This window comes from Phaenicophaeus curvirostris, chromosome 8 (genome assembly GCF_032191515.1).
Source record: "Phaenicophaeus curvirostris isolate KB17595 chromosome 8, BPBGC_Pcur_1.0, whole genome shotgun sequence".
Classification (NCBI taxonomy): Eukaryota; Metazoa; Chordata; class Aves; order Cuculiformes; family Cuculidae; genus Phaenicophaeus; species Phaenicophaeus curvirostris.
The window spans coordinates 37,591,644-37,618,434 of NC_091399.1; the positions used below are offsets into that span (position 1 = coordinate 37,591,644).

General features: G+C 39.5%; 1 protein-coding gene across 1 annotated transcript in view; it reads left to right on the forward strand.

The window, feature by feature from the left end:
• Positions 1–6,406: 6,406 nt before the first annotated feature.
• Positions 6,407–26,791, forward strand: part of PDE4B (phosphodiesterase 4B) — a 171,745-nt gene continuing 151,360 nt past the window's right edge. Inside the window, exon 1 of the mRNA XM_069861962.1 lies at positions 6,407–6,810. Within this exon, the coding sequence (XP_069718063.1) occupies positions 6,575–6,810 (236 nt within the window). The 5' untranslated portion in view covers positions 6,407–6,574. The remainder of the gene's footprint in view (positions 6,811–26,791) is intronic.

Here is a 26,791-nt window from a genome sequence, read left to right on the forward strand (position 1 = left end):
AATTGCTGACCGCTAAACCAAAAGCTAAATATACAAGTTGCTTATTGAATGAGGAACAGGCTGTTTGAAAGCAACTGGATGCTAATGAAATGGGCAGAGCTCAGAAAGTTGCCTTTTATATAGAGCGGGTCCTGTTCAGCCTTTGGTAAGCTGACAGATATGGGTAATTTCTCTGTGCTGGTGTCCTGACTCTCCAAAATAAATAAGGACGGACTTTACCATTTGCTTCTTTCTTTTGCAGTTGATTCAGCTCTTATAGTGCAGACTGAAGGGTTGCTAGGTGCTGTGGTTCTGTGACGATGTACAGTGCTCACTTCAAAGCCCTATGCAAGAAATGTCTGCCCTTCAGAATATTTCAGAGTCCCCTATATTTGTGGGAATGGAGATACAGACTATATAATTTTAAACTTTTAAATATAGAAAAACTGGATCTTCCAAGGGTAATACAAATTGCAGTGAATGGTTGGGCTTTTTTTGCCTCTTAAATGTGGGAAATTTGTCATCACAAGTAATTAGTGATATATTCTTGCCTCTCATGCAGCATCTCAATTCTGGAAAATTTCAGGAAAGTACAATAAATATCCTTAAATGTATCATTTAAAGTTTTCTGTCATGGAGCCATCTTTTAGAAGCTCTAGCTTGTGAGACAGCAGACCTTGCAGTTGAGCAAAGGCAGGCATCTTGTTTTTGGGGTTGGGTTTTTTTTTTTACTTAAAAATATACTAACCAAACACCAAGAAAAACTTTCCACATCTGAGCCAAAGAGACTTTCCTGCATTGGGACTTGCTCAGCCTTCTGTTAAAGAAGACATTATTAAGGGAGAATTGAAGAAGTTACTACATCAGCATCTCTTCACAGCTTCCAGATATTATTTCTTTGCTGTTACATTTATATTATAGCTGAGCACTAGATTTCTAGTGCATATTTTGGAAGTTTAATCACTGTGCTGTGTTGTGGCTTTCCTTTACTGTGTTGTAGGAAGATGTGGCTGATCAAATGTATCTCAAATTAGAATGGTGAATTCTTATTATTCAGCCTAATTACTGTTTTAAAGCATCAGAATGATGCTTTAAAATGTCAATCATAGGTATATGTTTATGTAGAGGCTATCATCAGATTTGCTACTTCTCTGAGGGAGATAAAGTGAGTTTGGGACTAGGATGGGTAGAATGAACTGGTTCTGCCTTTAAGGTGATCAGTAGCACTCACTAGTGCAATGGGCAAAGTGTGCCTCTTGGTCATGATAGAAAAGAAATAAAGAAGGTGTGAAGTACGTGTTTTATCTTTTCCTCTCATGTCACTCTCTTCAGCTTACAAACTTACGCTCTTCAACTTTCTTTTCCCCTTGTTTCCACAGCTGTTGTGTCTAGAGAGCAAACTCCATCTCTAGGAAGGTTTAAGTTCACCACCACAAACACATCCTTATGTATAACACTGGCTGTACAGCTTTTTGTTTGTTTGTTTTCTAGGGACTTCTGTTTTCATGTTGAAGCACTATTCCTTGGCATCTATTTTCCTGGCTGCTTACCTTTCCAGCTTCCAGTTCATTGATTCTTGTCTGCTCTAAATTTCCTCCCAGACACTTCCCTTTTTGCCTGATGCACACATGTCTCCCTTGCATCTTTGCCTGTCTCCCTTTTGCTGGGTTGCTGGCTCTTCTTGGCAATGACACCTTCTGCCTTAGGCCTCAAACTGAAGATCACATCCACGTCAATCCTGTGACATTTCCACAGTGAATTTATTCCCTTCTTTACTGCAGTCTTTTTAACTTATTTTTTTCCAGTGCAAGTGACTATTCCAGTATTCTGGATTCTCTCTTTTGCCTTCTCAATGCCTCTGCTTCGCTCTACTTACATGTCTTTTTTTGGTTTAGTACAAGCAAATATTGTCATTTTATAGATTTTTTTTTCCTCCCCTACCTTGATTTACCTTTTTTTTTCCTGCAAAATCTTGTTGTTCTTTCTCTTCACGAACACAGATGTTCCTCAGCTGCTCTGTTCCTCTAAACTCATCACTTCCTTCAATGACTGGATTCTAATTCCAGTTTCTAGTCTCCTGTATGGTTACTCCTAAGCCCACCAAGCCTTTTCTTTTGTAATGGAAATACGATTTAGCTGACCTGTGGGAAGGTGGCAGTGATTTCACTGCTTCCTACTTAGGATTGCATTGCCCTTTCATCTCTTTCTGAGCTAATGGAGCTAATTTGCTTCTAGAGTTTCTCTGCTGGAATTCATCACAGATCCTCTCCCAACCCATCTTCTACCCTATACGTCTGGCAGAAATCCAGGTGTTAAGTAGTGATAGTGCTGTGAGATTCCATAGTGTTGCTGGCCCAATGGTTTTTTTATGTCAAATGTGTTGAAATTATAGCTAACTGAAAGATGCTGGCTGCTAAGAGTCAGATTAAGTTCTTCCCTTGTGAATCATCAACTATTAAAAAAGGTTCTTCAAATGGTCACCACTCCTAAGTGACCTTTACAATCCCATGTTTGCACAGATGCATGGTCTGAAACGAGGCAAACACTGATATGTATGAGGGACCATCAAAGTCCTTCCGGGACTGACAAGTACAAAGGAACAGGCTCTCTTTACTGCTTCAGGAGCACATATTACATACATGCTTTTAGACAGCAAATTGGTTGAACAACAATTAAAAATACGTGGGGAGGATATTCATTTTGTATTTTATAATGGTTGGCACATGTAATAGTCAAGTTGTTTGAAAACTTGAAAAAGATCTTTATTTTTACTTCTAAAGACAGAATACTAAAAGCCAGGATTTCTGAAAAGGAGGCTCTATACTTGATTAACAATGTTTCCCCTAGGTTTCCTTTCTTCGAAAAAGAAGCAAAGGTAGTACCAGCAAACCACAATCCCTTGAAATAATTCTTCTAGTTTATTTTCTGTCAGGTAAGCATTATATATTTGGGATGCCTTGCTCATATGTATGGGCGGAACAGTGGCCTAAGTGACAGAGTGGAGCTTTCTAACTGTTTTTATCTAAATGTGCTTCTAGAGAGCATGCTCTATGGAAGAATTAGCCAATGACTCTGCCACTGACTGAATGTGCTGTGAAAAGTCAACTAACCTCTTTCTTCCTTTCCTACTGAAGCATATATGACATTTCACAGTTGCCTCTTCCCTGGCATTTAATTTTCCTGGCAATTATGACTTAGCAACAGGTAAACAATAACACTACTGTAAAGAAAAAGTATGTATTCTTGTTGCTTAGCAGTTGCTCTCAACACAATGAAGATCAGCCTTTAATGAGGAATTGCATGCTTGAAAATATTTTCTTTCCCACCTATATTGGTTATTCTAATAAAATATATTAAAACCTTCTGCAATCCTAGACACTTTGGTAAGCTAGGAAGCTTGTATGAAAACTCATCATAGTACATTTAAACTTTTGACGATTTCCTCAGCTGTCCTTGGTCTTCCAGGTGATTTCATGTTCTTGCCAGTGCTATCAGGTCCTTCTCTATAATAATATTTTTCCCCCTTCAAAAATTTCGTCATATTACTGGCCTCTTTTCTGATGAGCTGAAATGATTTGTTCCTCTTGGACTACTGATCCTGTTGAACACCATTATTTGTAATGATAGACAAATGGTATTGCATTATGCTGTGTTACTGGGCCACTGCAGAAGTTAAGGAATAGTGAGATGCTGACTGACCGTTTTTGTTTGTATATTAGGGGAACTTCAGTAAACTAGTCCTTGTACCTAGTAATATCTCAATAATGTTCTGGTGCCTCAGGTGTTCTGTCTATTGTTGCCTTCTGTTGCTGAGAGAAACTTCAAGTACAACAATATTAATTTTTCGGAATTATTGCTAAGTTTATTCTGACACCAAGCTTTCATGCCGGATAGATCAAGTCTCTTGATGTGTTCTTGTTCTCACCTCATCTTGGCTTATCCTGGAATAAAGTATCATATCTTGACAGAATGCCAATACTACAAATCAGTAGTGACTATATAGATATTGGCTGCCTGGTCCTCTGTGCATGTGACATCACAAGTTGGCTCTGTGAAGGGTGATAGCTGAAACAAAGTGAGAGTGCTGTTATACAGCCTTTTTCAGGTAATTGTTAACTCCCATTGCCACCAAGATCTTGGGAGATATTTAGCAGAAAAAGTGCCCTGTGCTAGGGGTCAGCCTTCAAAAGACTCTGAGGTTGTATACCAACCAACTAGTGTCCTAGACCTCAGCTTGGAGAAGAACCCACGTGCTAGGTACCCAAAGCAGTGGGTGGCACTTTCTTTTCATTCCTTTATGCTTTCACAAAGGAGAGTGGAGGCTTGCTTCTCCCCACAGTCTCCTTTTTCTATCTTAGTAGCCTAGCCTCTCTCACATTTCTTTGCTCCATTGACAGCCTTTGCACATCTTACTGTAGTATCTTCTACTGTCTGTGGGGGTAGCATCACTAATTTATGAATGTCCAAATAATGAGAAGCACCAACTTAATGGACGCTGCTTCTGAAACATCTGTGGTTTCAGGAAAGGAAAATACATACTTAGTACGAGGAGCGTGCCTTTGTACCATGCATTTAATGGAGAGTACTTTTAAAAGGTAGGTTTCTCTTTATTGTCCTTGCTGTTTTAATAGCTTTATGAAAAGGTATGGAAATATTATTTCACTAATATCAGATGTATTCTCACAAATTCCCTCCAATATCCCGTTTTGCTTCCTGGTCAGTTAGAAAGTTTTTTTTTTTTTCTGTTTGTAACTCCAGATTCTAAGCTTTTGTGTAGGTTTTCTTTTATTCACATTTAGCATATCTCTCAAGCTTGCCTTTGTCTTTCACCAGCTGTCAGTGCAGTTGAGATGTGGAATAACAGATCACAATCTAACACGTCATAATTCCTAAAGCATTAAATGGTCTTGTTCTGCTACTGCGTGAACCTGTGAGTATCAGATAACGCTGTGATCTCCAGTATCCTTAGGTTAGGCTGAGGCGGGTCTTGCTACTTTTGAAAAAAAACCCAAACCAACCCCAACAATAAATGTGGATGGTGGTTAGGTAGAATGGGTGGTAATACCCCTGTTGTCTCTGCTGTAGGGAAGCTCTCTATAGCAAGCCTTTTGCTGGAAACTGGGGAAGGCATGCTAATGTTTTTGTAAAGGGTTCTGTGATGCATGGAATGTTTAGGGACGGGGGGTAGGATTTGTGTGATTGCTGCCTATACTGTGCAATCAACCTCTTGCGTGTGTGTCAGAGCACTCGCGCTGTAAGCTGGTGGAGTATACTCCTCCCTGTCTCCTCTTCCTTCAAAAAGAATTACTATATTTACATTTAAGGTCACCTATTATTGACCAGTTAAAAAGATGCTCTGCCAATCCTGGTAGTATTACGTTCTTGCTATCAGTATTGAATCTTGTCTTGAACTTTCCTGCCTGGAACTTGATTTTAGCCTTGCAAGTATAGAAGTTGGTTTCATGGTGTTTATGTCCTGGGGTTTGTGTTTCTAAATACAGATATTACTTAAATCAATTTGAATTTATTTACATTGTTTTTTGCAGGGAAGTCCCAGGTCTCCCATCCTTTGGTGTTTCCCTCTATCTTCTCTCCCTGTGCTAGCTTCTCCACTGCTGGTTGCTGGGTTGGGGCTGTGCAATGTCTGGCAGAGATTTTGCCCTTTGAACATATGTTGATCCCAGGACAGCAAAGCAGGCTGCTTCAGCAGTGTTCAGCTTTATCTGTGAAGCTTGCATTCCTGCACGCTTTGTTCTTGTGGAATATTATTCCTTGCTTTTGTGGGTTTTTTCCCCCTACTAGACCTTTCCGTCCTGGCCCGCCCTGAGTGCTGTGCATGTCTCTATCAGAGCCAGGGCTGCTGCCACCCTGGGGATCGCTCCGGGGGTGCCTGGGGTGCACTCGGTGATGCCCAAGAACAATGTCATGGTGTTAGACATCTCATTAAAATTTCATGAGAATCCAATACATTCATAACGCAAGACAGAGCTGAGCAGAGTCCAGTTGTCAAAGTAAAAACAAGCCAATAAGCATGTCATGGGTGGAGCTACTGCAGTATGGGTAAAACTAATTCTGAATGAAGACCTTTTTATTAAACATATTGGGCCTGAATGAATTGAGTTATTTGGCTTGTGACAGACTAGGGAATTCCTTGATTTTATCAGTGCACAGTGAAAAATCCAGCGTTTTTCTGTTCAGTATGTGAAGCCAACATGCTATAGGAAAGGGATTGATCGGGAGCTGGCTGTTATGAATTTTTCATGAGCTGGTGTGCGGGGCTGAATGGCTCCAGCGCGCGTCGGTGTGTAGCTGGCAGGCGAGCTGCATCCACAGGGAGGCTGCTGACACAGAAACACTTTGGCGCATTTTCAGAGGGAGCGCTGGGCTGATAAAGGGTTTTCTGCCAGCCTGGCTTATCGTCCTTCAATTTATGTTGCTGTGGCTTCAGGCAGCCTTTCCACTTGGAGCCCAGACTTGTGAATGAGCGGGGTAAGCTCTGCCGATTTATCAGCATTTTTAATCTGCGGCGATGCCTGCATGATGTGTTTTTGTTACATTTTCTGAGTGGTGAGAGAGCTCCCATAACATCTAAGCTATGACAGCAAAAGATTCTTTTAGGGAACTTGCGACTCCAGAGTCAGAGATTTACATAAGGACTTTCAAAGAACAAATGCATTTAGAGCTTGAGCTTCCCAAGCTGCCTGGGAACAGACCTACGTCTCCAAAAATTTCTCCTCGCAGTTCACCGAGGAACTCTCCGTGCTTTTTCAGAAAGTTGCTCGTGAATAAAAGCATCCGCCAGCGTCGTCGCTTTACGGTGGCACATACATGGTAAGATCTGCTGGGCATCAGTGTGGGTTTACAAAACTGTGCGTAATTGTGGTTTTAAGAGGGAAAAATGAGCTGAGATTCATTCACGGTACTCCCTGCAAGTGTTAAATGAATAGAGCAGAAGGCAGCCAAAGTATGTATAATGCAGTGCCTTAACAATTGTCATTCAGCTTCTGTTCTCCAGGATAAATCCAGCCCATTATTCATGTGTGCTGTGGTTAATCTTCGTTTAACAAAGGCAGCAGCCGGTAACTTTCTCAGGCATTCTGTTATAGGTAGACCACATGAATTGATTTCAGAACCTTCAAGACATATTTTTTCCTTTGACCCTGTCAGCTCTGGTTGGTAGTGACAGTACAGCAAAGACCGGGTGATTTGGGCAGGGGATTCTTGGGGTTAAATGCTGGAAAGGTCTTTTGACTTCACTGTGAGGGGCTTTTAAACAGTTTTTTCTGGCTGCAAATATCCCTTTCAGCCATTTCTTCAAGGAAACTCTGTCTGAGAGTCGTCTTTTCCTTCCCTTCAAATTACTAACCCCAAATAGTCAATTTGCATACCATTACAGTTGATTGTGAGCTGCCTCTGACTGTTGGTTATCCTATGCCATAAACAGTAATCAAAATATATAATTCAGGAACATCTGTGAGAATCTCATTGTTCCATTTTCTGAATTTATTCTCCAGGGGTCTCGTATGGTCCACCTTCTAAATTCCCAAAGTCTATAAATATGCACAAGTTGACCGTGGGAATTAAACCAGAAAACTTCCAGTAACCTAGATATTTTTAAACTCTGTTCATCCATAGCCATATCCATTACCTTTCTATTTCATAGACTGAATTGGAGGAGGAAGGATGAGGCTATCCCATTTCTATCTGTAGGAACCAGTTGTTTCGGGGTATCTGAAATACCCATCCTTATCTGCTACATTTTAAGACAGAATGTTGTTTTTAAATGGTTTATTTGAGTCATGCTGAAATTCAGAGCTGTAGTAACTTGAGAAGTGAATTATTAATTACTTACTTAGTAGATTAGTACCTCTTACAATTGTTCTGTGCTGTTAAACAGTAAGAAAAATAAGAGGAAAAACTGTAAACTTCCGTACCAGGGAGTTCTACTGAGTAGAACTGGGATAACTGACTTTTTATTTTTTATTAAAGATGGTCTGAAATGCGTGCGGGGTGCAGCAGCATTCAATTCAAAATAGAATTCTAGAATCTAGACTATCTGCTTTTTTATTTCTAATCCAAGCAGTAATAGCAACCACCATGCTGTAACGGCTTCAGTGTGTTCTTCAGCTTCCTCTAGCATTTTAATTGGTTGTAGTCAGTAGTGTTTAGGTTTATATGCAGTAATTCCCTCGAACATCTGTCATCTCTCTCAGTGTTGAAGCAGTGGGGTGCTGCTCCTTGTACCTCCACCAGCATGGTTTGAGAGATGCACAGTGTAGAAAGATGGTACTGCTGAGAATTAATAGAGCAGAATGAGGTGAGACTCAATACAAAAAAGAAAAACAAAAAAAGAAAACACATATATATGCTATATATTATAGTTCTAACTAATAATCTATACCTGAATCAACTTGTAAAGGAGGTAAGATACTCTAGGTTCGTTTTTTTAATGGAATGATGGAAGGTTCTCATACCCTTTTCATTTATTTGAAGTTATAGCAGCTGTTTGTGAACTGCACATAAGTATTTAAACCTCACATTGGAAGTAAAATAGTGCAGAAATGAAGAAAATTACCCTTGCAGAGTCTGGTTCTCAGAATGTATGAGTGCAAGCGCATGTTTAACACAGTCAAAACGTACAGCAAATCCAGACATATTTTCAGTTTGGTTTAGCAGCTTATAAAACAGGAGGGATTTTAAACTATTTAACTGTGATAGAACATTCCATTAGGGTGTCTGTACAGCTCTTACATGTATGTTGTAGGTGGTGTGCTATCTAACTGAATTTGCTTATTACTTGTAAATTTGTTGTGCAAGGCATGAAAACATCATCACCTGTGCTAAGTAAAAAAGCACTTACATAAGGTTCTCTTTTGTGTTGAGCTGGGAAGGAGTATATGCATAGCAAAGGAATTACCTCGGGAGTAAATGTATGAGAAGTATCAACTACACAGCAATACTAAGCAAGGAAATTAATTCACACTGTTGAATATAGTGTAATCAGTAACTTTTATAGTCTGGTAAATAGAACTGAAATAGTAAACTTCCTCAGTTTGGGGGTTAGTAGCATGGTAAATTATGATCTTTCACCAAGTTTATCATCATTGCTATGTTACTTGATAAATCTTGAATTCAGTATTCTGTGCCCCTTATTTTCAGTTTTCTGTCTTCCCTTGCTCTTCTCCTTTCCTTTCTAACTAATTGCCTTTTCTATGCGTTTTCCTTCTTTTGTAACTGAATACATTTCTGCTTTTTTCTCCTGATTATACTGATGAAAACTGTCATCACCACTTTTCTCCAGTATCCACTCGTCAGATCTTATCCAAAAAGGAAAGTGAAATTTCAGACCTTTTAAAAAATAAGGCCGTGATTCAAATGTTTCTGCGCTCCCAATCTTTCTCTTCCTCAGGATCCAGCTCTCACGACAGTACGTGACCAACATGTCAACACAGCTGCCTTCAAACATCTGTCAAGCTGATCCCTTCCTGCTCCAGACCCCTTAAATAGTTTGCCATGGCTGCTGTTGCTGTATCCAGTCTTCAAATGCCTCATTTTTGTAAAATAAGAGTACAAAACCTCTTAAGCCTTTTGTCTTTTTCCTCCACTGGAATCCACAATTCTCATTCTTCTTTTCTTGCATCTATCATTTTTGTCCTGGAGATCCTGAAAGCTCGTACCCTGTTTTTTCCTTTCTGACAGTTCCCCTTGTATCGCTTGCATTTTGTGGAGTTGTGTGAGGAAAAGAGCAGGCAGTAGTTGACGTGACTTGATACCTGTTAGTGGCCATCTAAATTTTGGACATCCACCTTAGTTGCAGAGTTTCCTCTGAAGTCACTGGAGAGGGGACAGCATCTCCAGAACAAAAAGAGATATGCTTGGTCCATAGCGCATTTCCGTGTGAGCCAGCACTAACGCAGAAACAGCACGTTCCCTCTCCACTGCTCATGGTCTCTTCTCCCTTGCTCTGGCCTTAACCTGAGGACTTTCAAAGCAATAGTCTTTAAAATGGCTTTTATTTTCTACAGGTCTGCCATCTTTTTGTAAATTCTGTTAGTATCATTTGAATTCCACTCAAAGCAAGGTTCTCAGAAATGTCTTGGAAGATCCTGAACATCTAAAAGAAAGTAGATGTTTTCCAATTCACTCTGCTGCTTATAATATGATTTTATTTATCTTGCAATATTTATCTTCAAGATTATAGAACTTCTTAGAAAATATTTGTACAACGTAGATCACTTAGTTTCTTGAGAGATAGACAATCATTGGCTGCACTGTGTGATGAGCTCTAGCTTTTTAATGAAATGGCTTCTAGAATATGATGTTCGTTGTCTTTTCCTAACTAAGACTTTTGTGTTTTTTTCCCAGATATTCGCCTTTAGCTTTCATCGTTTTAGTGTTTTTAAGCCTTTTGTTTTCTTATACTTATCATCTAGTTTATGAAGAAAATACAGGACAGAACAGAAGTGGTATTATGGGAAATTTTCCTTTTTTTTTCTTTTGGTTGTCCTTTAGTGTAATTGAAATACAGACGCACATTTGCTTTTAAAAAATATAATATAAATCATATGCTAGCCTTGTTTTTTTTAAAACACGATCTGTTTTCTTTACACAATGTTCTTCAGTGATGGAATTTAGTAACTTAAATAATATGGCACAATCCGGTCACAGGGGTAGCACTTGAGTGTTTTCCAAGTCTGCTGAATTACAACTGATCCATTTAATTACTTGAAGCTGCACAATGTACTACAGGCATACCCAAGCTATCGAAAGATGTCACGTTTTGATTTGCTTTCTGACCATTGTGCTTCTAGAACCAAGTAGGAAAGACTTGCCTAGTGGCAACCCACACTTGGAACAGTGCTTCAGTAAATTCAGGTTTTGGAGACTGGATACTTGAAATTGTTAAGGATAACAGAAGTTTATAAGATCCATTAATTTCTCCAGTCTTTTGATCACGTTATGGTGGTGTGTACAAGTCACAGGACAGAACTTGTGTGGAGAACTGGAGCTCCCAGGAGGATCTTGTCCCTGTTGGAGCTTCTTTCAGAACCAATACTGTTGTGTCCAAGCGTGATGAGGTGGCCTCTGCTCTGTACTGGTAACTCATGCACCAGGGCCCCTGATTTGAGAGCTCCTGACCAGCTTCATCTAATGCTTCAGCTAGAGCGACTGCCTTTTGCTTTGTGGGCAAAGCTAGTGTCTCTCTGCATAGCCTGTCTCCCTGAAAGGACTGTATGATATGCTTTTGGACCTGTTTCAACTTTGCTGTATATATGACAGGATCTATTTCCATAGTTCAGGCATTGAATAACACACTTGTCTTTACTTTGATGAGCTGATCTGTTTGTGTTTCTCACTTATTTTTTTTCCATTTTGGAGAAACAGAATGATTCTCTTCCTTTCTGGTTTTTTTTTTTGTTTTCTTTTGAACTGGGACTGGTGTTTAACACACTGTGTTGCTCAGTTATCTCCTGAAAGTTCTAGGAGAAACAAACTGAAATGAGTAGGGAAAAGGATGGGGAAAACAGAAGGCTCTCCTCTTTTTCTTTGCTGAATATGTTCTCCCATCTGTCCCAGTGAGAGTTTCTGAGTGCTAGCAGCAGGTGGCAGGAAGGATTCCAAAGGGCATGAAGGTGAGGAGGGAAGATCTCTTCAGACAGTAGAAATAAGCACACACAACAAACACAGAACCAGCTCTGTTCTGACTGTATATATTGCCTCTAAACCCTGTCTACAGCCATGAAGGACAGGAAGGAGAAACTTCTTTCATCCCTCAGCCACTTATGTGGGAAAACATGATGTTAAATACTCGCCAGCTGTTACAGATTCAAGTGAAGTACAACAGGTTATTATATTACTGATAATTCGATTTTGGTAGATTCAGCTGTTTCTCTGAGAGATGGAGGAAGAGGGTGGATCCCTTCTCAGGGAAACAGATGCTCTTTCTGAAATTTGTCATACCTTTAAGTAATTTTTTAATGTTTACAGTGTACCACTTTATGAGGAATATAGATTCAGAGAGGTTTCATGGCTCAGTGTTGTTGCTGAGAGAATCAATGACCTCCAACTCTCATACACAGGCTTAACTACTAAGCCAACGTTTTTTGTGCCAAATGGTTTCTTAAGGAAGCTCTACTGTTGAATTCAGCTTTGTTGAAAGCTGTATTGATGTGTGAAACTCGCCATTGCAAGAGTATCTACAGATTTGTGCTGTATGTTTCTAGGAGGTACAGTTTGCTTCTTACGTGCTTGAGTTGGTTGCCAGGACAGACTTATAAACCACAAATGTGTCTACCACGTAATTTATGCAGTGTGGATTAGCTTCACTGCAGAGCTCTGCATTCACTGGTGCATCATTGGTCTTTTTATCTTTTTCAACTTTTTTTGTTTCTGAATAACCACAACTGTCTCTCTTTAATGTTGCACTTGTATTACCTGGGATTACCCTATGAGAACATCACATGGGTTCCACAGTGGTGGTGTGTTTCTGTGTCACATGGCACAAAAATGAGGGGAGCTTGACAGACTGGGTTTGTGGTTTATTCCATAGTGATCATGGTACAAGTATTCTGCAATAGTAAATAGTGAGTTTAAGTTAAAACATGATGATAATCTTGGCAGAGGTGAATTAAAGCAGTGCCACAGAAAATGCTTGGCTGGTTCTGTGTGTGGATTTGCAAACCTAGATTTAGAGAAGTAGAAAGAAGAGAGGAGATTTGGGCAACTGCAATGTGAAAATTAATGTTGCATTCAGTTTCCTGTTGGACTACCTGAGTAAGCATGATATACCAAGTATAAGTAACAGACCTGAACACTGCTCATGGGATGCTATGACTTTTACCGAGTTTTGGGAGGTGTTACCTTGGATGCAAGTGTTTGAATCCATGTTGTTCCTTACACCTTATAGTTTGCTTCTTGCCTTTTCTGGTCTGACAGAAAATATGGTGTTTTATGAATCAATAGGCAGTATTGCTTGACACGTGTGAGTTCCTGTCTCAGCACAGCATAAGGCTACAGCAGATAAGAAATAATAGACATTTGTGAAATTCACTGAAATAGGGACACACAAGCATAATGCTAAGGTAAAACTAGAAGACTGGTGAAACAGCAGCTGATAATGTCTTGAGATACAATATTGCCGTAGCTACCCATAGAAAAATTTATTAATGTGAAATATGGTTTTCTTTTCTAAGAAATACATACATAGATTCAATCTGTTTTTTTTTATAATAAACCTCTACTGATGAGAAGTACTAGAAAAAACCCTTAGTTTTAAGTTTCTCAATTATTTTTTTTTCTTTCCTAACACTGCAGATAGGTGCTAAGGAGAGAAGCAAGTATTAAATAATGTAGGAATAGGACTGCGGAGAAACAGCAATATATTGGTGGATTTGTTTTGTTCTTATGGTTAAAAACTCCTGATTTTTTAATGATGGACAAAACACTTGATTGATCTGCTGGTACCTCATGAATAATATAAATGAATATAGACCTTCCTTGTGATGTGGTACGCTATAGTATGCTCACATTTTGCACATTGCTAGAGTGGTGCACTTAAATAGGAATCAGGTTTGACCCTGATGGATTTGAGTTTTGACTCTTTCCAATAAAACTGGTTGACAAAAATGTAAGAAGAACTTGGAGTAAGGAAGGCTGAGGAGTACATAGATTCAAGTCGTCCATTAAATGAGTTGAGGAAGGAGGAAAAAGATGCAGATTGGAGGAGGAGGCGATGCTGAGGGACCATAAATGTACAGATTGAAGTATTTGTTTGACATTCCTAGTAACATTGGAGTATGAAAAAGAACTGTTTCAAAACTTCCCAGTGCTTCAGAGAGACTTCTGTTGCTTCAGAGTTGGAGCCGTTCCGCAAATTGTAGAGTTTAGACGGGTGACCAGGGTGAGACCAGAGGGTTATAACTGCAGGGGCCGGACTGACCAACCCTGCTGACGTATGTAGCCACCAACCTCTTTTATCTCAGCAGCATCCTTCTCTGCAGCAGCAGCTGCTGTTGCTGTCATTGGCAGAGAAAGCACTGGGGACATGAATTTCATTTTTTCGTTTTTGTTGCTGTAAAAATCTGCTGCATTAGGAAACTGCCTACTTTGCTGCTGTCTAAAACATGTTTGGACTGGAAAAGGAGAGATTTTATGGGTAGAATTAGGATGCCTACACTCACTAGAACTGAATTTACCTTGATATGCTCAATATGAGGTTGTTTAAAGGCCTTCTGCCTTTTTTTTTTTTGTCTAAGCCAGCAAGTTGCACTTTATCATGACAGAGCAATTTATTGCAGCTTTCTCCACAACAGATTTAAGTGCTGTGAAGGCAAAACATGTGCATGACAGCTAATGGAATTAAATGGGAATCATTTTATCATTTTGTCCTGAATCAGTCTGTACTCATGTGGAGAAAGAGTTTTTGTTGCACTTCCAGTAGCTCCATGCATCCAGCATTATGTAGCTCAGCTATTGCTAAGATGAAGATTTTTCATTGTGCGGTTGTGTACAATGTGTGGTGCATCATGATGCAGACCTCAGAAAAGGAGTCTTATTCAGAATAAAAATGTGCTGCAGGTAGATTCATACATATGGATATACTGAATAATTTGCATTTCATTGCATATTTGCCTTGGTACAGTAACTTCTTGGATTTCTGTTTTATTGATTTCTGACGAAGCTAGCTGTCTAGATGTTGGCATGGAAAAGCAAGCCCATTGTACCATCTGAAAGCATACTCCTGAAAGGAAGCATAAGGAGACGTTTATCTCACTTCATCAATAAAAGAAAACAGAATTCAATTGATTTTTCTCTCTGCTCAGCACAGCTTTCAAACTGATACTGGGTGGCAGAGGGCAAGTAAAACAAAAACATTCAAGAAATTATCTTGTTTTATGATACTAGCATGTAGTTTTTACCATGTGTCATAGTATTTACATGTTCTTAAAATGTGCAGAACATAGTAAATTAATAGTTGCTTGCTGCCTTTTCAATAGATAAAGAATCATATAAAGAGCCACGTGAAAATTAGAAACATTTTGTGCTGCTACTTCATTTCAAAAAGCTTTAATGAACCCTGCTGACATTGTATGTGTGCAGGTAATAATTGCATAATGATGGACAACTTCATTAGGTTAAAGGGAAAGTTTTCATAACAATAATACAAAATTAGCTTTTCCATTTTATTGGATTCATTACTATTACGATAATTAGAGAGTCTGAACCTGTACTGAGCTTTCTGGAGCTCATGCCACAGAAAAGGAGGTCTACAGGAACTCAGCAACATACAGGAACTTGGAGGTTCAAAGGTATTTTCAGGTCTCTCTTCCTTAAAATGGTAAACTAATTCAAATTATGTATTACTGCTTAAACTCAATGTTTATTATAGACCTAGTAATCCCATTATGACTGAAGTTTTGTTTGTTGGGTGCTATGCACTGCAGTGTTTCTCTTTTCTCTCTGCTTGTTTCTCTTTTCTAAAACAAGACGGGAGGTGGAAAGAGTTACCCAAATGAACAAGTTGGTAGCATCCTATCCTGTATTGTGTAAATAAGCAATCCTCTTACTTGTCAATGGATTATTTGATTTTGTATTTTTTCTGAGAGGAAAGGACAAAGAATGGAAAACAATCAAATATGGTATGTGGAAATTCAAGACAAGGTTGACAAGGAATACAGAGCCAAGGTAAAGAAGAGAATGGGAGAGAAAGAAGGGCTAGGCAGGAGCTGGGCACTGTACATGAATCCTGTGGGAAACAGTTTCTGCATGACAGTGCATTGATTTTAATTGATGCAATCACTCTTTGTCACTAGCATCTCAGACTGTCCTTGGGCAGTTACAGCTCTGAGAGCTGGCTGCTGGCATTAAAGACCAGTTGCTGTCAGAAAAGGCAAAGCTTTGAAGACCCAAGCTGGAGTTCTCAGCCTTCCAAATCTGAACATCACCTCTGAAACTCCCTTTGGAATCAGGCTTTGGAGGAAGTTTTGTCTGTTTCTCTCAGGTGAGGACCTGATGATCCTGCCTCTAGAATCTTTGCGTCTGCAAGTGATTGTGAATACCTAATGAATACGCTGCCAGCCTCGAGGTGGCTTGTCATACTGCCATTGGCTTTTCATTTAAACTTCAGTACTAGCTTTCAAATCTTTATTGAACCATCCCTAAGAGATTTGAATGCATGTTTTGCAAACTCTTGTAAACACGTGCTATTACTGTTCAAATGCTGCAGAAAGCAACATGGGGACTAATTTACCTAGCTAAGAAGGTAAAATGAAGTAAATCCAGATCCTGATGCGATTCATGAAAAATACAAAAATTCTGGGAAAATAAGCAGTGCTCACAGCATGAGACTCTTCTGTTCCTAGCCCTACCTTATCTTGAAAAACTAGAATTTTATCCTGAAAAAAATCAAATTCCTGTAAATTTTCACAGCGATTCATTGGCTTTTAAGGGGATTAGGTCATGTACTCTGGAAGAAGTAACTGCCTACGACATATGGGCCCATGTTATTGAGAAGCTGTGCTGGAGATCTTCACACAAGCATCTGCATCTGGTGGCTCAGTGCTATTGCTCTCCTCAGGCAGTTAGTCCAGCAGTTGAAGTTCCGGTACTGTAGGTGTATTTCATGATACCACTGTTTTCCTATGAATATGCTAAAGGCAAAGAGTAGGTAATATAATTTTTCTGACTTATATAGCTTTGTCCATATTGACATCTCTTCTTGCAGCCTCAGATAACCTTAGATTATTAGATTTTACTCATCTGGGTGTATATATATTTCTATGGGATTCCCTTACCCTTACCTCACAACCTGGAATGCATTCCTGTTTCTCCCAAAGATTGTTAATGCTGCAACTTTCAGGGAAACAGAAGCAGCAGCAAAATGACCATCAATATAAGGAGCCTGAGTTAGAGCAATGTTCCCTCTGTCATAACATCAAGCTGTTCTTATGCACTACAGATGGAGATACATCTCTGCTGATGGATAAATGGTGTGGCACCCAGTGTGAGATCCACACAGTTTCTATTAATGGCTGAATGGCTCCCACTGTAGGAGTTCATACACAAATGTGTGATCAGCTGAGGATCTGAGACCTGTATGTTAACATATGAGCGCTCATGTAAGAGGTTCTCAGCCCATTTGCCTTATTCTGTCCCTTCTCAAGCAAGTTAGGTGGGTAGAAATTGGGAATATTGGTATAAAAAACAGATGAGGCAGGTAATCCTAGAGAGACTTGTTTTCTGTAAGTGTTCAGTTATTACAATGATGGCACTTTCACAGTGCAAATGCTTGATTTCCTGAGGGTTAGCTCCACTGTAGAGCACCTAGCATCCTTGTTGTGCATCCTTTATGTTAAGCAGTGTATTTGCTGTGACCAGGCTGGGGCTATGTGGATGCTGTGCCTCTCCAGACATTCTGCCTTCCCCAGGGGTAGAAATTTACTCTGTGTTCATGTATTTGGCTCTGTCCTGATCTGAGTTGCCTCAGTTTTATTTGTTGTGGGGAGGTATGAGGTATCAGAGTATTGTGGCTGGGAAACATGCCCTTCCCAGTTTGAAGCAGAGCTGCAAGGTGTCTCGTAGCACAGGCTGCATGTAGCATGTGGTGGACTGCAGGACTCCAGAGATGAACTGGGTTTGCTCGTGGTCATCATAGTAAGTGGGTAGCATTCTGTATTTAAGTGTTTGTTTAGTGGTTGACTTAAGCAGGAAAGTTTTCAAAGCAAGTAGTAATTATACACATCTTTTAACTATGATCACTATAAATTAATGATGTGGCAACAGCCACCCTTAACTTCTGAGATCTGAGTGTCAGTCTGTATTCCAAGGCTATCTCTTCCCCCTTAGGGAATGTGCCCTTTTAAATCTAGTCAAGGTCTGTATTGTCAGGCTGAATCCCCTTAGCAAACTTCTGTTTAGCTGCTGGAGGTCAGAGGTGGAACATGACAATGAATGTCTCTTGCTTTATCCCTTCAGTCTTTGTAGGCTGGGCTGCTTCCAGCCATTGCTGGGCTTGGTGCTTACTTTTCCAACAGTTTGCTGTTAGATTAAGCCAATGTATCCGTTCAGTAAACATATTCATCATTAGGTCATACAGTGTATTCATAAATAATTACAGGACAGTCCTTTTTATTTGACACTGAGCTCCTTCAGTTCCATGTGAAGTGGATGTGAGCTATAAATGCTGTGTATTTATGAACCTTACCCACTAAGGCATTATTTATTTTTGCTTTCAAAGACAGCTGATAACAAAAGATAAAGTATGTCCTTAACACAAAGAAAAACCTGCCCCCACTTCCAAATCCCTGAAGAACTCCATTGTCATTTAGCTGATATTTGCAAGACAAATATCCTTAAATGTTGAAAGGAATGTATGAGGAATAAACCTACTATATCAAGAGATCTCTTCACCATCACATTGGTAACGATATGTAGGTGCTTATATTGGTGTAATGGCAAAGAAGTAACAAAAGAGAGAAGACTGGAGATGGAAGATGAACATTGAAAGAGAAGTTGGTGTAATGAAGAGCCCGCAGTTCCTACAAACGTGATCTTGAAATAGGGTTCTCTGGAGTACAATACCTAATCAGTCTCTGTAAGTCTAGGACCTATAGTCAGCTGCTGCCTTTTCTTCTAGTTTACAGATGTGTTAAGCTGTCATCCCTCTAGACGTAAGGATATGTTCTCCCACTCAGCCTACAACCAGAACACCTTCCTAAATCACCAAGACCTAAGGCTTTGCCCTGTTTCCAAGAAGGGATTGATAAAAATCTACACTACTGTATGCAAAATCTGCCTCCACAGGGGAAATTTAAATGTCAGGCTTTGCTATTTTTACAGCATATTCCAGAAAAAAAGCTCTTGCATTGCTGTCTGCATTCAAAATTGCGCTACACTGCGTGCCCGCTGCAGACCGTCATTACCATTTATCTTGTACTTGTCAGTTGTTATTTTACAGTGAAAAAAATGTTGTAACAAGTTGTACCTGCTTTCAGTTGGTCAGCCTGTTGTGAACTGAATGTGAATCTTCAGCCATGCTGGGAAAGCATTGAAGGTTTTTTGAGAATAGTCTATGGACGGTGGTTTGGAATTTCGTTTACTCAGATTTGTAAATGAGGACTCCACAGAAGACTGAGTAAAAAATATCAGGGCTTGGCTCTGCAGGAGAGAAATATTTTCCAATAGGTTGGTTTATTGTATTCTGAGCATATTTGTATTGCTTAGGATTCACATAATATTAAGCACTAACAATATTTGACAGTGCATTGCCTTTGTGTTGTATTTGCTCAAAGTAGCCTCAAGGTGGACCTGAGAAATGGGTTTGATTTTAATGGTTGTTTAAAATAATCTAGAATTAATTAAAAGGACTTAAATTAATGTTAATTCAAATGAGATTTGAAAAATACTACACATTAAAATCAGGAATCTATTCTGTAATAATAGGTGTGGAAGACATTACAAATTCTCCCCGTGGCCCGAGATGACAATTGTGTTTCTTTGTCAGAGTATTCCTGTCGGTCCTGATCTCAGTCACTCACTCGCTCACCATCACCTCTATTGCTTGACTGCTCATCATCCAGACTCAAATACCAGACCTGTTTTTTTACCCAGTCTTTCTGTTAGTTGACTTATTTTTGCTTGCTATGTAAATCTCAAAGAAACAGTAACATTCAGAAACTGTGGTCTTGCTTCTGTGCTGAAAGGATGGAAGATGAGAGAAGAGAGTGTGGAGAGGTATCCAGGCACAATGTTGAGGGTTGTGTTAGTAACTGTGTAAATACAAAATAAGGAAACGAGGTCAAAAATATGTATGACTGATGTTTTAAAAACTTCATTAAAGTCATGTGCGTGATGATATAAGGAAAATATCCATGGACCTTTGAGTGATGCAGTATATCAGCCATATCAGTCAAAATTTGCAAAAAAGGAGCATGATGTTAAGTTTTGAAGTTGTCTCTGATGTAAGTGATTACATGTTCAAAAATGCTGTCACAGGAGAGCAACTCGCCCCCCATGGTGATGACAATTGGAGCAGTCAACCTGCAAGTCTGAGTCCCAGGAATTTAGTTGTTCAGTTTGTTGTCAAGCACTGGCAGAGGCTGCCGCGGGAAGTGGTGGAATCACCATCCCTGGAAGTATTTAAAAGATGTGTGGATGGGGACATGGTTTACTGGTGGACTTGACAATGTTAGGTTTTCAGTTGGACTCAATGATCTTAAAGGTCTTTTCCAACCTAAGCGATACTGTGATTCTGTATTTTGGTTGTTGGTTTGGTTTTTTTTAATTTAGTGATTTTCATTCAAACAATATATTTCATTGTTAAAAATCTAATTTCTAAGTTGTGAATTATAAAATTGCTCTCATAAGAAAGGTCTTGGTTAATTTTTGCTTTCTTTTGTTACTGTGTTAGGAAGGTGAAGAGAAATAAACTCAAATTGTTTCAAGACTTTGGGGAAAATACTTCCTGTGTAATAAACACCAGAGGTTTGTTCATTCAAATGTACTGGGGTGGAAACTGATTTCTTGGTTAAAGAGCAATTGCTCATTGTAAATGAGTGGCAGCAGTCATTGTCAAATCCCAACTTTTTTCTTTGTAAACTGAATGGTTCTGGCTAGTAGTGATACAAACTTCAAATGGCACTGCCTGAGGCAAATAATACCCTTTCTACCGTATTTGATTTTGCAAAGATAACAAGCTGAGTTACGTTTATGCTTTCAGTTATATTAATGGTTCAAGTAAAGGGAAGAAACTGAAACTGATTATTAAATCTGCCTTTTATCGTGGTATCACTTAAGGTAAAAGCTAGTGATAGCTTAAGGAGTCCTTAAAAAAAAATGTAGTGTTTAGTGCTTTACAGAGAAAAATCAAATATGTGATGTATATTTGATGGATTTACAGCAACTGAGGGTTTTAATAGAGCATTTGGTTAAATATCTGATGAATTCCAGGTCACTAATTTATGAACCCTGTCAGATAGACTAAAAGTCAACTTTCAGGACATTAGACAAAGAGAATAAATACACAACATTTAGCGAAACAATGACCAAACTGACAAGTTAGTGTGGTGGAAGGGGATGCTGTGATAAGCCAAAGAACCTTTGAAAGGCATCAGCTCTTGGCTGAAAAAGGGAATGACTTTATTCTGATAGATTCTTTTTAATAGTCAATATTAAAGCTCTCTCCAGAAGCAGTAAGTGTATAGTATTAATAAAATGCTAAGTTTCATGGGCAGAAACATTTTGTTAAAAGCACACAGGTGGACTTCAGGACCTTGCTGTCTAGACTATGTAATCCTGTGAAATGTTTTTGTTGAAACAAGTATCTATCATCTGATGCATTTTTGATGCCGTACTTCTGCCAAGCATGATATGGAACTGGAAAACAAAGGGGAGGATTTCTCCCAGATGAGCATGCAGTCTTAATTAACAAGACTTAACAAAAACAATTACCACAGATAAAGGTTAAAAAGAGATAGGAGAGATGAAAGTGGATCTCAAATAGGGACAAGAATTAAAGCAGAGATGTTAATGTTCAGGGATGCTTTGCCTCCACTGAGAACACCAGACATTAATACAAATGCTTTCAGAGCTGTGAATGGCCTATTTTCTTCCTGGATCTCTTGATCTACATTCTCAGGAATTTAAATTTTGGGTTTTAAAGCCAGGTAAAAAATTTTGGAGACTTTTAGAACGGTTCATTGTAACACACATCACCTTTCCAAGCAGACTCATTTTAAAGATGTCATAGGTTTAAAGTAGTACAGAAATCTCTAAAAACTGCAGTGTGTTGCAATTGGAAATAACTTTTTATTTCTCATTTCAGTGTGACCCCAGTGTAGGCAGTAATCTGATATTCCCCATTTCACATAAAGACCTCAGATGGGAATCCTGTAGCTTGTCACAATTGAGTAGGTCTGCCTACTCTAAGGGAGAGCTGTTCACAAAAGTTACAGGTAGTTTTATCTTGGTGTAAAGAAATAACAATGATCACTTCAAGTTTCAGAGGTTTTCAGTGCCCCTCAGTTGTCCTTTTTATTGTGGCACACATCATGTGTGAACTTTTGTTAATATGTGCTGGTACAGTTGTGGTTTGGGGATACTTTTTTATTATTATTCTTTTATTTGTAAAAGTCAATAGAGATGTGGGGTTTTTTTTGGTGGTGACAAGGTCTTTCATAGGGCTTATGGAGTCTGTTAGGATCTAGGAACCAGGGAACTGTAATGGTGAGAATTTTATGATGTTGAAAAATTGACATCTGCAGCTTCTTGCAGCTGACCTGAGTTTGGCTTCGTGCACTGAAGTCAGTGATGTGGTAACTGTGACTGGTTTTGTCATCAGTAATTCTTGCCTTGAGCAGGGTATTAAAAAAAGAAAATGATTAAAACCAGAACTGCTACTGACTATGTAGTTTTATTTGACTTTCTTAATGCTAAATTAATTGTTGACAGATTATTTAGGTAGATTGGGTTTGTGCTACAGTTTAAATTAAGCCATTGTGGTATTACTTAGCATGCAGAAAAGATCCTTCCAAATTTTGAAAAGGTCACTACTGTTAATCATTTCAGGAAGGTATTGAAATATTCTAGTAATGACTCAACTGAAATGAATAACCAGGATTGAAAACTTGTTGAGGCCCTTCTTGTTCTCCAGCTGGGTGCCCCAAGCTGGAATCAAACTTCATGCTTTTATAAGTTTTTCATAAATAGTATTAGTTTATCTTCTGTGCTACTGGAAATGACTTTGACTTTGTTAAGGTCTTCGTAAGGAGGAGTCAGTGCAGACCAATAGAAGGTATGAGCATGTATGAATAATAGGTACCTAGTGCAACCATTCCTGCTGAAGAATTTACAGATATGTTTTCCATGAGATAATTTCTATTGAAAAAAATTGTCACAGGTCTCACAGAAACGAGATCCTATTTTCATTTTAAGACTTCTGTTTTGCATCAGTTTTAGTCCTAAGGCACCTTTCAGGATCACAAAATTATATCTGAAAGTAATCCACTAACCTTTTCTACAGCTTAGTATTTATGTTAAATATGATATATAGATATAGTAGAAATAATCAAATTAACCAGCTATAAAGTAACTCAGAGTTATATGTTTAGCCATGCTACTAATGCAGTCTTCCATCCCCTCACCCCCAAAGTCTTTGAATCCTAGCTGAGGAGTTCCTTTAGTTTAAAGAATAAATATAGGAGGCTTTAACTTAATAACATTTATTGTAAATTTTGAGTGTCTAGCCCATGTTTAATTGTATTTTGTATATAACCAATGATCATCTGTTTGCTGTTGAGCGTTATATTCAGCACAAGGTAAATGATACTCTGACAATGCGCTCCACATACTCCGTGCGTGTGGTGTACAGGATGAAACTCCTCAACCAGCACAGTACACAGATGAGCATACCTATGGGTCGAGAATAAATTGTCCTTAGTGTCAGAGCTTCAGCCTGATGGACAGTTTGTATTTACTAAATATTGTGGTCTAGAAGCTTCTTCTAATAGCGTATACTTTTTTCTGCGTTTCATCCTATTAGTCATAACAATGCTTTTATCTTTTACCACTCTAATATGCTTTTTCTTTCTTGTATTAATACCTGGAAACAAATGTTGGCAATCAGCATAACTGTGTTAGCTATAACATGCCTAGAAGATGACTGTTTTCTTATTTTAATCCTTCTTTATACTAATCCCAGGGGGCCCATAAAATGCTTGTTTTATATTTCCTTTCAAAACTGTTGAGTTACTCTGTAGCATTTCTGTCATTTCAGGTGTCAGTATTGTGTTTGGTTTTTTATGCCTGGTGTACTGTACTAATTTTTAGTGATAAACAAGGGAATTTCTAATGTTTTAGACATAGGATCTAAAGAATCCAATTTATTTCAAATGTCCTGCTATTCTTGCATCTCTCAGGCTAATGCGTTTTCCTGTAGACAATTTGTTTAGCTGAGGTTTTAATTAGCTGTAGATCTGTTTTTTGTTCCTGTTCTTGCCAGTCTGTACCTTGCAGAGAATGTATGAACTGACACTCAAGCTAAGGTGGAATGTGTTGACTTCAAGTTTCTAATCTTGCATTTAATTTTTAGAAATATTGGAGGACATCTTCATATATTTAGATATTTTTAAAATATGGGTTAGCTTATTTAGCTTTTGAAACAACTTCTTTCATTTCACTGCGGTAATCCTTTCATGAACTGGTTGGGTTGAGCCGTTTTGATTGGTGTGACATGTGTGGGCCTCCTGCTGCTATACTTGGATTTACGCTGTATGTGTAAGATTAATCTCTAGGTCATCAAGTTTAAGTCTTCCGAGGACAGAGCAAGAGGAATTTTCTGTGCTGAATGTTTCAGAGTTGCTTTTCATACACAAAGTGCCTTACCAGCATCCAGATAGCACTTTTCTTTGTTCTTCACCCATGTCTTTTAATTTGCAGCAGAAAAATTCATTGCATGTGAATGCCAGCCTGCATGGGGCAGCTGTTGTTTTGTTCCTGTTATCCACATGGGAAGCTGTAGCATTGGTCTGCACTGCCGATGAAGAACAACAGGAATGGAAGTGGCTCTTCACTCCCGTTGGACTTCATTTCGCAGTTAGGAGCATGGTCAGTGAACGTCATGGTTGGGTCTGAGGAGCAGAGTTACAACTTGTGCTCATGCTTTGATACTTGAGGAGCTTGGATAATTTCAGGGACTTGGAGAGTGGAAGCAAAACCTTTAGTCACTCTGGATGCTTGGGGAGGAGCAGGTGCTAGCAGCAGAATAGCTCTGTGTCCAGAGGGACATGGATGAGAGGAGACAAGCTGAGGGCAGGAGGAAAGATCCATAAGTTATGTATGTTATATGTCATAGAATCATAGAATAACCAGGTTGGAAGAGACCCACCGGATCATCGAGGCCAACCATTCCTATCAAACACTAAACCATTCCCCTTAGCACCTCATCCACCCGTCATGGTTACTACTTTAATTTGGAAGCAGCACTGCTTCTGTTTCTCTAGCTTGGGAGCCCCTCCTGTGCAGTGTGTCAGAGTCCTGTTTTCCAGAGCAGTCCCTTGCCAAGCCCTCTGTCTATCTGTCTGTCTGTCTGAGGAAGCAGCTTGTCATGAGCTACGTGAAGGAGATGTGTGGCTGCTCCAACCTCCCTGTCAGCTGGGGAGGCTGCAAGGGTACCAGACAGAGACCTATCTCAAGGCACCAACAAAACAGGCAGCTACCCACAGGGGTGGTGGGAGGAGGGTAGCAGCTCGTTGTCTGTGCTGCTGCTTCAGGGGACGGAGAGGAGCTGCACAGGACTATTCCTCCCCAATACAGCCCCCAGAGAGCTCAGAGCATGGAGGTGCAGGACAGTCCGTGCCACTTGCAGCAGGACAAAGCCTCCCTCTGTGCGATGTGCGGGAAGAAGAGAGGTTCTCATGTGGGCCATGCCAGAAGATGGAAGTGAGAAACATCCTTCTCCCTACCCCTGTGTCAGCCCAAGCTGTGTTGCTGCTCCCTATCTGACTGCTTGTGCACAGGCTTTCCTTCACTGCTGAGAAGTGGTGAGCTGGCTCCACAAGACATTGAGACACTCTGGGTACTCTGCTGCAACATCATTTTTAAGTTTACAGTAATTAATATACAAATTCTCCTGTAGCCAGGCTAAGTCCCAGAATGTGAGAGTCAGTGTTGCTTTGGGACATGTGCATCTGCAGGAGCATGTGTTTTGACAACTCCCATATGTTGCCACCTACATAAGAAAATGTAATTTCTGCCTGATCAGCCTTTATCCTTCCTTGGTGAGAGCACTAATGTTTCACAAGGCACTTTACTGTTGACCATTTTTCCACCACTTCATACATCATCGTTCCAAATCTGTCATGTCATTTCTAGGGTCTGTTGATATATTTACAGTATGGAAGTCTCTGCTGTTCCCGATACCTCAGCACCACCTACATTTTCCAGTGCACTTCAGTGCATTCGACAGGGAGCTCAGGAAGCTCTGTTATGGGGATGCTCTTTGCAGAGCAGGAAGCCATCCTTAGGGGAGTACCAGAGCAAGGCCTGTTGTCTCCTCATCCTTCCCCTTCTTCTGCACTGAGGGTTTCATTTGGCTGTCACCAAGACATTATCCCAAAGTACAAATCAGATCCATGAGAAGAGATTAAATTTACTTTTTTTTTAAGCTGAATTCATCACAGGGGTTTTTTGTGGGTTTGTTTTTTTCTTTTTTGTTGGCAAACCTGTGTTGCAGGGCACCATGCTATGCTTGAAGCAGTAATAGACTGAATCCAGTAGTTACACCAACTGGAGTTTAGGTTCATCCACTACTTTTAATTGGTCTTCTGTCCCTTAATAAGCTAGCTATTTTCCTGTGGATCCTGCCATTTAGTAGTGCAGTGTGTATGCTTCATTTCTCTATTCTCAAAATATCTGTGCATAAACCAACCACAATTAAAATTGCAGTCCCTGACAGAGAACGCTGGATTTTGGGGAGCTGGATTTCGTGTTTTGGAAAATAATTTGCTTTTCAGTACAAGTAGTCCTTCAGTTAATGCATTAACTTTCAACGGCTGAAAATATTATGAAGTGTCCACATGGAGCAACAGTGGAAATTGTTTCAGTTTTCTTGTTGAAAGAAGAACTGGAAATTTGGCCAGTTCAGAATTTGATTTGCTGTGTGATTGTGGGCAGTTGATGATCTGTGGTAAAAATGAGGCTGAAAAACAGAAGGTTAGACCATAAACCACAGTTCTTCATTCTGCTTCCAACACAGATTAACCAAACTGCTGCCTCGTTTTGCTAGGGTTGTTTTCAGTGCCTGTTTGTATGCTTTTAA